Source organism: Remersonia thermophila, chromosome 4 (genome assembly GCF_042764415.1).
Source record: "Remersonia thermophila strain ATCC 22073 chromosome 4, whole genome shotgun sequence".
Lineage (NCBI taxonomy): Eukaryota > Fungi > Ascomycota > Sordariomycetes > Sordariales > Chaetomiaceae > Remersonia > Remersonia thermophila.
The window spans coordinates 3716520-3730137 of record NC_092220.1 but is presented as its reverse complement, the minus strand read 5'-3'; the positions used below and the strand labels follow the sequence as shown (position 1 = coordinate 3730137).

Below are 13618 nucleotides of genomic sequence, written 5' to 3'. Positions count from 1 at the left end.
CTACGACGATAGCGACCGTGCGATCGGCATCTCGGGCGGAATGCGGGGACTTGGGAGGGGGTCAGATTGAATCACCGACAGTTGCCGTTTTGGGCCCAAAGATCGGACGCAAAATTCCGGGCCCAACGAAGCGAGTGGGCTCGCAGAACCGTTTCGAGCAGTGGGTTCGATGGAGGTGTTTGGCTTGGACTGACGGGATGGGTATTTTGGGGGGAGAAGGGGGGCCAGGGGGGGGGGGGGTGTGGGGGCGATCTTGTAAACCTGCCTGCACCGTAGAATGGAAAAAAGAAGCAACTGGAAGGCAAAGTGAGAAGAGACCGGAGACCAGGGAGAGAGAGAAAACTGCTCCGCCAACAAAACCACCAACACCGACACTCTCCGTCCTCCGCCCATGCATGCATGCGTGTGCTTGTGCTGTAGTACATCCGGATGGCAGCAACAGGCCACACACGCACGCACAGAAACGCCCACGCCACTCCTACCACGTTCCGCCGTAGGTGTCCAACCTACCCTACCGATCAAAAAGAGATGCGGTGATTACCGCATGTAGGTAGGTCGCCAGCGGCCCGATTTATCCAACCACCACAGCCGGATCTCCCGCCCCGACTCGGCTCTAGTCTTGTTCGGAGGACGACTCGGCCTCGGCCCAGATGGAGGTGCCAAAAATAATCACAAAGGTGGCAGCCTTCTTTGGCTTGTACTCTGGAACAATTTCCCACCCTGCCGTCCAGCTGAAACCTCGAGCCTCGAGCCGCGAGCAAACACTGGCCGGCATCTCTTGTCCACCCACAGCCTCCTCGCCCGGGAACGTCAGCGGGGCCAACATCTGCCCGTCGTCCTTGACGGGTCCCTGCCGCTTGTTCCGGGATGCCTGCATGCACACGGGGGCCCTCCGGGCCTGCCTGCGCCCCTGGGCTGGCTCTCGGGCAGCGTCATGAGAATCGAACATGAGGTGTTTTTCATGGCGGGGATGGACGCGTGCTCGGTCACTTCGCTCGACGGGACGAAGCTCACCGAGGACGACGACCAAAGGACAAGTAAGACATGTGTTGCACTTCTTCGGCTTCTCCTATCCACGCCTTCGGAAGCTAGGTGCTGTGTGGCCTGGGTTGTTCTGACGGGGAGAGGGAAGGGCAAGTAAGACATACTGTGTATCCTGCACTTCTTCAGCTTTCTTCTGCGGCACCTGCGCAATCCCGACACGTCTTGTTTCTCTGCCGTGCCATGGCGCCAAGCAAGATGGCGCGCCAGCGCCTTTTTTTTTATCTCCGCCCGCGACCCGGCCCTACGGGAAATGGCACAGCGTCTACGCCAGGGAACGGAAGCCAAACATGGATCAGCCATTTGTCGGTGTATCAAGGACCCGAGACTTCTCTGGCTTCCATCTGCTGCCCCGGCGAAGTCTGAACGTCTTACTCGATTCAAGGACTCTTTCCCCCGGCCCCACCGCCGACAGCACCTACGTACATACGTTCAGCTTGCAATGCACACAAGACGTACGCAAGACGTAGCCTTGCCTGCGCACGAAACGTCTGACGCCCACACCCACCCGGGCGCGCTCCGATGGAAGCGAGCGGGACTCGTCATCACCCTGCTTACGGTGTAGCATGCCCGCATCTCCGAGGGACCAAGCCCAGCGCATCCCGCCACTGGCGGGCGAGGACGGTCCAATCCTAGACAGCCCAATAGTCCGTCGGTCATAGGAACAAAGAACCAGAAGCCACCCTCCCTCCCGGGCCCCCTTCGCCAGATCTGTATGCAATGCAGACCGATGAGGCCTTGACCCCCTTGCCCCCGGTCTTAGGCTTGCAACGACGGCTAGGAGAGAGAGAGACGGGGGGCGAGACGGAGTCGGTATCTCAAGTACCTGCCTACCGTAGATACCTATCGAGATAGGTATCCTGGAGTTACATATAGTACATAGGGACTAAAGTACGGAGCCAAAAGAGTACCTCTATGGAGAGGGCACCGAATTGTGAGGAACAACCTACGCCCCGAAATATCTTGTCCTCCTGCCCTAGGCACTAGGCACCTTATCCTTTTCTCACTGCCTCTGGCTCACCATCTTTTAGAGATGCGAAAAGAGCCTTGCATGTTCCAGAAAAACTAAAGATACACAAAAAGAATGAACAAAAGAAAAAGGAAAAAAAAAAAGTGTGACAGGATCTATGGGGACTTATACCCTGGTCCTGAACCCCAGCAGGCATTCTGCCTGCTTAGACCGCCATTCTGGGCATCAATCGTATATATAAGGAGCCTCCAGGAGAGGCATATCAGATAGTTGTTTTCTTCCTTTAAACAACAGCTTCTAACCACTCCTTTCCGCCGTATATACTCTTACAGGTCCGGGCTATTACAGTTATAAGCCCGGTACCTTCCTGCTACGCAGAAAGAGAACCTCCCCTTCTTATTATAAGCCTTTAAATTAATCTTTAAAGCGCTTAGCTCGTTTAATTTCTCCTCTTTCTTTTAAAACCCGTCGCTAACTGTTAAAACACCTTCCTTAGCAAAATAGACTTAGTCTTTAAGGATTATACTCTTAGCATCGTCCAGTTAAAGACCTTTTATAACTAGAGACGATAGTTCGATTATATTTAAAACGAAGCTTATACTTATAATGTATAATAGATTTGTAGATTAGAAGTAAACGTTAAAACGGTTCTAAAGATTCTTAATAATAATTAAAAGCTATTTTATATAGATATCTATTTAAAGGTTTAAAAGCAGCTTAGAATTTAATATTAATAAAAGCTTTAGAACTAGTAGAACGCTAATCCGAAGGAAAGGGGCCTTAAACTAAAGAAACTAAAAGAACCCTTTAAGTCTGATATAAACTATATATATAAGTAAAACCTTCTCTAATACTTTCTAAAGACTCTATAAAACAATTTAAATAACTAGAAGAAAGCTTATAACGTAATATATTACTTTATCCTTAATACCGTTTGAAAGGATTTACTTAAAAATACCTTTAACCTTTTTATATCGATAAAACAGCTATAGATCTACTATAACCTTTTATATATTCTAGAAACCTAAATTATTCCTATTTAAACGATAAGGATAGAGGCGTTTTATAAAACCTTCCTTAATATCTTTAATAGAGCCGAAACAGCTATAAACCCTTTTAAATAGCTTATAGACTTCCGTTACAAGTATTACGGAGTTACCGATATAATCGGTCTTCTAACTATTATAGTTTTCCTAAATATTATTTAGAAGTATATCACTTTAGGATAGGCCTATACTAAATATATATTTTTAGCTTACAGAGTTATTTAAAGCAACTTTAAGGAAACTATAAAGGTATATATAGACTAGCTATACTAATTTCTCCTTTAGACTAGAGCTAGGGTATACTTTTTACTATATATTTATATTACTTTTGAAGGATATAGATAATTATCTAACTAATAAAACTTATTAAAATAAGGGTCTGATAAGAAAAATAACGGTAATAGTAAAGGCAAGCTTTTTAGGTTAAAAGGTAGCTATAAACAAAGAAAAGGCAGGAATAATAGTAGAAAAGACAGTAACCGAGGCTACAACTAGTCTAATAATTAAAATAGGAAAGTAAACCGAATACTAAAGGTGTATTATAACTGTCTATATAAAATCCTTAAACGATACTTTTAAATACTGATCAAATACTTTAATCTTAAAGCTACTATAACTAGTAAAAGCAAAAGAAGCAGTATAATATCCTAGAGTCTACGCTAATATATCTTTAACAACTTTATAAAGCCTTAATAAACGGACTTTAAAAACGAATTATAAGCTTAAAGGATAAGACTCCTTAGTTCTAGAGCACTACGCTTATTATTAGAACCGGGCAGCGAAGAACTCTTTTCTAGTTCGGTCGGAGTTAAATTGAAACCCAATAATAATAAAGACTTTTCGAGGCCTCTCGTCAAAGTAATAATCCTTTACAACCTGTAGATAAAAATTCAGCTTCCCTCCGACATCTATACTACGTTTGTTACTAACTATTACCCGTTGTACAACTCTATCCTTCTAAATAACTATAAAGCAGTCTACATCGTTAATAATAAGTTACGATTTAAGCCTGGATCCTAATACAAAGTCGATAACCCAGATAACTATATAAAGGCTAGTATAACCTTTTTCTAAATATAAGCTTATAAACGATAAAGGTTTAAAAATATACTAAACAGTAATAAAGGTTCTAATACTAAGGACCTAATTTTGGAAAATATAGTCTTTATTAACGGATTCTATATTAATATTATATTAAAGGTAGCTTTTAAACGGGCAGGCCTCTAATATTAGGGGTAGGATAGAACCCTTTATTATAGCCCTATAAAGCGTAGTCTAATTATAAAACAGTTAATTCGTAAATATAATTTAATATTCCTCGAATATAACGTTCGTTTTATTTACTTACAGGTTCCTTTGCTTAAGTATACTATAACTATATCTCTCGCCGCTATTAAGACCTATTTAACCGCCCGATCGAAAAAGCTACTTCCTAAGAGAAAGGATACGAAGCGCTTATAGTACCTACGCGTAAGATACGTAGAGCCCAAAGTAATATAAAGACTCGTCTCTGTAGCTAAAGGAGTTTAGTACAAAGTAAATAGTATTCTAAGAAAGGAATATAAAAGTTATATACGGGTATACGCTACTCGAATCATCTTACGCCGACCCTTTAAGAACTATGCTATAAAACCCTTCTAAAGGATTACTTAGGACTTCTTTAAGTTTAATCCTAGGTTTAACGGTTTAAAATAGCTTTTTATAATTAGAGACGAATAGAGTAGGAGAATAATCGTAAAAACTCTAATAACCAAGTCGCTATATACTGTAGCTAGATAGATTAAAGATACTATATTATAAGTTAATATACAGTTTAGCCTTAAAGTTTACAAAATCCAGTAAAATAATAATACTAATATTATCGATATTAAAAAGTATATAGATTATAAAATCTAGATTTAGAACTTAAGGATCGATCTTAAACTTACTTTAACCTATACCTCGGAAGCTAACGAAGGATCTAAGTATATAGGACGTAAGATTATTAAAAGAGGGCTTACTATACTTTTCGGAGCCCGCTTACTTTACAACCTATAGCTAAAAACTATAAAAGTAGCCGCCTAGCTGATTAATATTATACTTTTATAGTGTAACGACTAGAAATTACTAAACGAGAAACTATACTCGTAGTTTTAGCAATACTTTTATTAATACTAACCCGAATTTATAGATAATCGTACGTAAGATCTAAAGCCTTACCTTAGTAACCTATACGTATACGGATACTAAGTATACCTATTTAATAAATAACGAAAGGCAAATACTTACCGGAAGCTATTTAAAATAATTAAGAAAGCTTATATCGGTTACCTAATTAGGTACTAGACAACTAACATCTACCGGATTTAAATTCCTTAGCTTAAAAGGGTTATTATTACACAGAATATAATCTTTAATAAGAAGCTTTTTTATAAACCTAGTAAAGAATATATATCCCTACAACCGTTTTAAATTATAAAGAATATTATAAAGCTATTTAAGTCTAATATAGAGTACCGGGACGTTAGTATAGTAAAAGAGCCTGATAATATTAACCCTGAAAATCTAAAATACTTAGTATTTTCTAAAAGGCTAAAGACGAGTTTTAACCGGCTAGAGGGTTAGAACTTAGGGGTAGGAGTGTAGGTAAAGAGTATACCTCCTGCGGATACTTTTATTAAACTATTAAAAGTAGGATCGCCTATAACTAGACTCCTAACTCTAAAGCTATCTATTAGTCCTTTACTGCCTTATATAGGACTTAGCAGGGTTATAAATATTAAACTTTATACTAATAATATTTATCGTAAAGGTATAATAGCTGAACATTAATATCCCACTAATAGAACTGTAAAGCTTAATACGCCTTTATTAGGCCCTTACGATAATAATACTATAGGATTCCTTATAGTTAAAAAGGAGCTTTTATAGCCGGCAGATAGTATTTATAAACCGTTATAAAACGTTTATTATACTATAGATATTATAATAAAACAGTAGACTACAGAAAGATAAAACCCTAATCTAGCCTATATTAAACGTAAATACGTTAGGAAGGTATATAGGCTTACTGTATATTAAAATATATAGCAGAAAGGTTAGAGGCCTAAAAATAAAGATAATGACGATAAGTATAGACTTATCGGATTTATATTTAGGATATATCGAGACCATAATATATATCTGTCGAATTAAAGACATTAAAAAAGCTTCTATACAACCTTTTTCCTAAACAATTCTATTTATAAAGGTAACAGCCCTTAAACTTATACTATTTATTATATAGTAGCGGCGGCTGTAAACTAGAGGTTTTTAAAACGCTTAGATACTACTTATAAGATACCGAAAATATATTTCTTAGAACTAGCTAATATTAAGGTACCTTAATGCTTTTAAAATATTAAAAACTATAAGTTTAAATACCTATTCCTAGAAGTTTATAATAAAATGATTAGGAATCTTGTTAACCGGAAGACTTAATATATTATTTACTACGCAAAAGCTAAAAGACATTCTTTACCTTTTAAATAGGTATTGATATATAAGTTTAACGAATATAGTTATATCGAGAAAGTAAAAGTATATATTTATATTAAAGGCGATCTATAACGCTAGAGTACCTTTAAAACGACCTACGCTGCTACCCTTGCTACTTATATATTTCGCTTTATAATAATAATCGCTATATACTTTAACCTTAAAGTTTATTAATTTAATATTAAATTGGTATTCTTAAATACTCTTCTAAAAGCATTAGTATACTGTAAGCTTCCGGAAGGATATAAATAGCTAGAGAAGTATATTTAACTTCTATAAGCCCTTTATAGACTCCGAGAGTTATCTCTCCTCTAATACTAAAAGTTCTTCTTTACTTTACGTAAACGAAGCTTTAAAGGCTTTAAAAAAAAGCCTTGCCTTTTCTATAACAATTAATATAAGGTTACTATCGAATTCTATATTAACGACTATCTTATCTTCTTCTATTAAAACTATACGGATAAAGTAAACCGTATTATAAATGCTTTTAAAGTTAAATATAAGCTTTATAAAAAGGGAGAGGCGAAGTAGTTTCTAAACGTAAGAATTATTAAGGACCGTTTGAAGCGCCGAGTATTTTTAATCTATAACTAATATATCGAAAGGGTAGCTAAGAGGTTCGATATTAACCTTATAGTTTATACGCCTTATATTTTACTTCCCTCTAGCAATCTTATTAAATATAAAGGGACCGCTTTAAACGATACAATCAAGCTTTTCTAAAAGCTTATTAGTTCGATACTTTATACAACTATTATAATTCGCCTAGATATAGCTTTTACTGTATTAAAGCTATCTTATTTTTTAATAAATCCGTTACGCTAGTATATCCTTACAGCGTATTAGATAGTTTATTACTTGTACGAAACAAGGTATCTAAGGATTATATATATTAGTAAGGAAACCGAATCGTAAATACTCTTTATTATAAGAGACGTATTATTTACCGATTACTTTAATACTTAAAGGTCTACCTAAAGCTATATAATAATACTTTTCGGGGGTATAATTATATAAAAAGCTATAAAGCAGTTGATAGGTACTACTTTATCTATAGAAGCTAAACTAATAGTATTTATAAGTACTGCTAAGGAAACTATAGTACTATAACGCCTTTTTAAGGATATTGCTTTAAACCTCGGAAAACTATAAGTAATCTACTATAATAATACTAACGCAATTAGACTAGTAGTTAAAGATAGAATACAGATAAATACCTCTTTAAAGTATATCGATATCTATAATATATAGGTAAAAGAGTAGGTTAAAAAAGGTACTTTTAGTATTAAATACCTTTAAATAGTATAAATACTAGTTAACGGATTAATAAAGAATCCGTTACGATAGCGTTTTAAGTATTTTCGGAAGCTCTTTAACCTTTAAAATATTATTAAGCTAGTATAGGATCTAGAGGGTAACTTAGAACAAAGGGTTAATTAATAGGACTTATTCCTAGATACTTTATAATAAAGGCGCGGAGCGTTAGAAACTAATATAATAAACCGATAACCTAAATATCCAACCTACGCTTCTTTAACTCGATGTATAGACGCGTTTTCTAAGCCTCTACCTCCTTCTCCTTTACTTTAATATCCTCCTTAGCCTTTATATTAACCAGAAAACGCTTTAAAAACTCCTCCTCTTTATCCTTATTATTATCCTTCTTTACCGCTTTACTTTTACCTTTATCCTTAGTCTTCTTAGTAAAAGGAAACTTATCCTTCTTCTTCTTTTTATTAGCCGGGCTAGGAAGAATAAAAGTTATCGTTAAAGAACGTTTATAAGTACTGGATAACGTAGAAGGACCGGGCTAAACTAGGGTAAGCAACGTTAGAACGCTGTTAGCAATATAAAGAAGCAAAGTCCTTAAACTCTCCCTTAGAGCCGGAAAAGACTCCGGCTACTAACCTTTAATAATACCGGCCTCTAGGTCCTTATATATATAACGTATACAATTAATAATCTATATACTTATCAGAACCTATAGATCAGGTCTTTAAAATAATAAATTTATATTTTTAAAACCGTTAGTTTACTTATATTATATATATTAAACAGTAGTAAACGCTAATAATAAAGGATTAATATACGATTAAATGGATTAGCTAAAAATATAATACTAGTTATTACAATAGCTGTTTAAAACTTTAAAATAATAAAATAAAAGTTTTACTTAAGTCTATAAAACATCGCCGTTTTACAACGATAATAATAAGTTTAACCTATAACCGACAAATATAAGCCGTTACTATACTTTAAAACTAATTTAAAACAATCTATATAAAGCTTGATCCGTCGACCGAGAATCCTACAACCGTCTTTAAGCCTTCGCAGAAGCTTAAGGAGTAAAAGCTTAACAGGGTTAACCTTGCTTTTACGTAGCGTAACTATAGTATTTTAATTATTATTAAGGGATATTATAACGTTATTAGAAGGCGACTTTATAAATAAATTAGTATTATTATCCGCGTTAATAGGCTTTCTACTACTCTTAGTAGTATAAGAAGTTAGACGACTATTATAATATATTTAAAAAAACTATAAATAATTACGATAAAAATTAATTGGTTACTCCTTTATAATTAGAGGGTAAAAAGAATAGTTTTAAACGATTAAAAATATACTCTAAATAATAAGAATTAGCAACCTAGTTTATTAGGCTGCTTAGTAATATACTTTTAATATTAAAAAAACTAATAAAGCTAGAAATCGATATAGTATCTAGGGAAGCTATTTCTATAGTTATAATAATTAAAAAGATAGCTTTTATTATTATAGTTTTAAAATATTATAGTCGACCGGATTATTATTAATATTTCTAGAAGAAGAATAATTTACTTTATTAACCTTTAAATCAACCTTTTAAAGGTTTAAAAAGTTAACTAATTATAAAGACTTTAAATTACTAGATACAGCCCGTCCCGAAGTTTAAAACAGCTTATAGTATACTATAAAGGGATTGAACTCCTAACTACCCCGTTAAAAAGGACGTAAAAGCTACAACGGTATTTTTCTCTTTTCTTTAATTTTTAGGATCCTATTATAGTAGTTGCTTACTGATTATAAACAACTAAGGGGTGTATAACAGGATTTATAGGGACTTATACCCTGGTCCTAAACCCCAGCAGGCATTCTGCCTGCTTAGACCGCTATTCTAGGCATCTATCGTGTATATAAGGAGCCTCCAGGAGAGGCACATCAAATAATTATTTTCTTCCTTTAAACAACAGCTTCCAACCACTCCTTTCCGCTATATACACTCTTACAGGTCCGGGCCATCACAAAAAGAAAGAAGGAAAGAAAGAAAGAAAGAAAGAAAAAAAAGCACTCTCCTGCATCTCCGGCTAGCATCACAAGGGGGCGCTCGGCCGGGCTGGTCATACAACCGGGCCCTGAGCCTCTTGATGAAACCTGTGCCCCCAACGAGGCTTAAGCACAATGGAAGGTACTAAGGGCGGTGAAGAAGAGATTCCTAGGGTCCATACTAGGGTACGCCGTCCCTACCGACCCACCTTAAGTCAGGATAGTCAAGGTTACTAGTAGCACCGATGGTCCTGCCTTGTTCCGGCGGGAGAGGTTGCGTTGAGGGGGGGGGCCTACCTAGTCAAGCGCCGGGGATCAAAGATCAGATGGGCGATGGGCCGGCGACCGGAAGAAGGGTGGGAAGGAAGGACATCAAACGACGCGGACGGCGGGAGGGAGGTGGGCGTGGACGTAGACGTGGACGTGGACGTGGACGTGCACGCGGTTGTTGCCCCAGGGATGCTACGGATGATTTCTCCGACCGGAGACGGAAAGGTTTGCTTCCATGATTCAAACTTGCCACCTCACCTCGTCAGCCACCTCAGGGGTAAGTACCTCGAGTAGATACTGAGGCGGAAAAAAAAAAAAAAAAAAGAGAGAGAGAGAGACCGGGGGTGATTGAGGTATCCTTGCGGCGAGGAGACCTCGTGGACGCTAAAGGGTGTGGGGTATGCTGTTGATGCGATGCTGTCTGAAAACCAAGCCCGAGAATCATTCGCAGAGCTATGTATGTACTGCGTACACACACACCAACTACCTACACAGCAAGGAGGGGGTTTGTTTTTTTTTTGTCATGTCATTGGCTGGCTACGGGTACGTGGTTCCACGATCCAAGGTATGCACCTAGTGTGTACTACGGAGTAATAGTGCGTCCATAGAGTGACATCCTGCCAGAACCACAAGTGGATGAGACGTCGAGGACGTTGTGAAAAAGTGCAGGCCCGGGTTCTCGACCAGAGAGTCGTGGCGAAGCGTTGCTGGGTGCTAGAAACTCCATTGAATGGTGTTATGCCGTGGTCTTGGAATGGTCTTTCTGTATGTATGTGTCAACCCATTCCCACCCACCTCCTCCACGTAGACTCCGCGTTGGCAGTCATGACGTCGTATGACCGTAACTCCATGCTCAATAACAACACACCCAGGAAAGAATTACTATGATGGCCATGTACAAACGACAAGAAAAGGAAAAAGAGAGAAAAAAATAATAACCTGTATGGCCAGCACCAAGATCATGGATTAACCGGGGGCAGCGGCATTGCCTTGGCTCGATGTCTCCTCCCTACCATGGTTCCAAAAGACAAGAGCTCATCACAGTCGTCATCGATCTGTGTTCCCACATCCCGAGTCCCTCCCCCCTCTATAGCGCCCGGCGGAGCAATCCCGAAACGTTTCCCGGCCCGCCCTCCTGTCCGATGTCTACCTAAACCATGCTGCTGGTGTTGCTTCTGCTGCTGCTGCTGCTGCTGCCGCTGCTGCCGCCGCTGCCGCCGCCGGCCTGCTTGCCTAAAAAGAAAACCCGATGCCTGCCTTTCCCCCTCCGCCTGCTTGCCTGTTGCACAAAAACTCCGCAAAAAGCAAACATTTTGTTTAGAGAAGCAGCTCGAGCGGGTTCTCAACCACCTTCTTCAGCTCCTTCATCCACTCGGCGCCAACGGCGCCGTCAACCACCTTGTGGTCGAAGCTGCCCGTGACCACAATCTGGTCGTCCCACTCGACGCCGGTGGTGCCGTCCTCGTTCTCGACGGGCACCGCCACCTTCTTGGTGGTGCCGACGGCCAGGATGGCCGCCTGGGGCGGGTTGATGACGGCCGTGAAGCGCTCGACGGCCGGGTTCATGCCCATGTTGGAGATGCTGATGGTGCCGCCCTGGTACTCCTCGGGCTTGAGCTTGCCGTCGCGGGCCTTCTTGGCGAGCTCCTTGACGGCGGCCGAGATGGCGGCGAGGCCCTTGCCCTCGACGCCCTTGACGATCGGCGTGATGAGGCCGGTCGGGGTGGCGACGGCGACCGACACGTCGACCGTGTTGAACTGGCGGATGACGCCGTCGCGCCACGAGCTGTTGACGGCGGGCACCTTGGTCGAGGCCACGGCCATGGCCTTGATGAGGAAGTCGTTGACCGAGAGCTTGTACTTGCCCTCCGACGTGCTGTTGAGCGCCTCGCGCAGCTTGAGCAGCTTGGACACGGAGAGGGTCGCCGAGACAAAGTAGTGCGGGTTCTCGGCCATGGACTCCTTGAGGCGGGTGGCGATGGTCTTGCGCATGTTGCTGATGGGGATGTCCTCGTAGAGAGCGCCCGAGGCGGCGGCGGCGGCGGGAGCCGGGGCCGAGGCGGCCTTCTTGACGTCCTCCTCGGTGATGCGGCCGCCGGGGCCGGTGCCCTTGAGGCCCTTCAGCGGCACGCCCAGCTCGACGGCGAGACGCTTGGCCAGGGCCGAGACGTTGGGCTCGCGGTCGAGAGCGGGCTCAAGCTTGCCGGCGGGGCCCGTCTGCTCGGGCTCGGGGGCCGGGGCGGGTGTCGAGGCCGGGGCGGACTCGGCCGCCTTGGGGGCCTCCTTCGCGGGGGCGGGGGCCGGAGCCGCACCGGCGCCGGCGTCCTGGAGCGTGAATCCCTCGAAAGCGCTGATGTCGGTACCCTCCTCCACCAGGACGGCGATTGGCTGTCGAGAGAAGAAGCCGGGTTAGCCCTTGCAGGAGCTCCGGTGGACACGGGAAGGGGGTTGTGGGGAAATGGCGCAACTTACATTGCCAACGGCGACGTCCTTCTCGCCAGTCTCGGTCAGGATCTTGGCCAGCACGCCCTCTTCTTGGAACTCAAAGTCCATCTGAGCCTTGTCGGTCTCGATCTCGACGAGGACCTCGCCGGGGGAGATGAGGTCGCCGGGCTTCTTCTGCCACGCGCCGATGTTGCCGGCCGTCATGGTGGGCGAGAGGGCCGGCATCTTGACGATGGTGTGCGGGGGGAACGAGGCGTACCACCTCGTGAGGCTGGGGAGGGCAACGCGGGCGAGGCGGGCATGCTGGAGGACTTGCCTCCTGACGATCGGGGCGAGCATTGTGGGTTGGGTGGTCTGTGGTGGCTTGTGGGAGGTGGTGGAAGCAGGAAGGCGGGAGAAAAAGTGTTGAGCGCGGGAAAAGAAACCAAGGGCGCTCGAGCCGATGCGGGATGCGGGTTAAGGGTATCTATGTGGGGGACGAGGAGAAGAAACCCTCACGACGGCGCAATGCAAGACGGAATGGGAGAAAGACGAGGCGTTCAAACCACGCGGTGCTGTCCGAGGAAGGCAAAAAAAAAAGAGAAGGCAGACCCGGAGATCGGAGGCCGGAGGATGGTGATGCGGTGATACAGCCCAGGTTGGGGGAATTTTTCTGGACGTGGGATTGTCCTCAACACGTTGGGAACCCAAAGCGAGCTAGAGCTCTCCCCGACCAAGCCAGAGCGGGACCGGGATGCATGGGATCCACTCTGCCCATCGCTGCAGAGATTCTGACAGGCTGCAGCCAAACAGTCCCTACCGCTAAGGCAGGTATGCGAGATGGCCTGGGGGGGCACGGGCCACATCCATGGATACCTTCCGTCACCAGCCACATCGAGGTTCAGGTATCTCAGAGTCCAAAGAATGGAAGGCGACTGACCGTACCTAGGTCGGTACCTAGGTATGCCGTCTCCGACCCGGGCTTCCGGTACCTACGTTAGGTAAGGTACCGCCTATGACGCAAGAAAAAAAAGAAAACAAAGAAAAA

The 13618-nt window shown here is 42.4% G+C and overlaps 1 protein-coding gene across 1 annotated transcript; it reads right to left on the bottom strand.

Annotated features, from left to right (window-relative positions):
• Positions 1-11463: 11463 nt before the first annotated feature.
• On the bottom strand, positions 11464-12930 carry VTJ83DRAFT_5171 (uncharacterized protein; the record flags this gene model as incomplete). Its single annotated transcript, XM_071011742.1, has 2 exons — positions 11464-12534; positions 12619-12930. The coding sequence occupies 2 exons, from the start codon at positions 12928-12930 to the stop codon at positions 11464-11466; spliced, it is 1383 nt and encodes a 460-aa protein (XP_070866621.1).
• Positions 12931-13618: the final 688 nt, after the last annotated feature.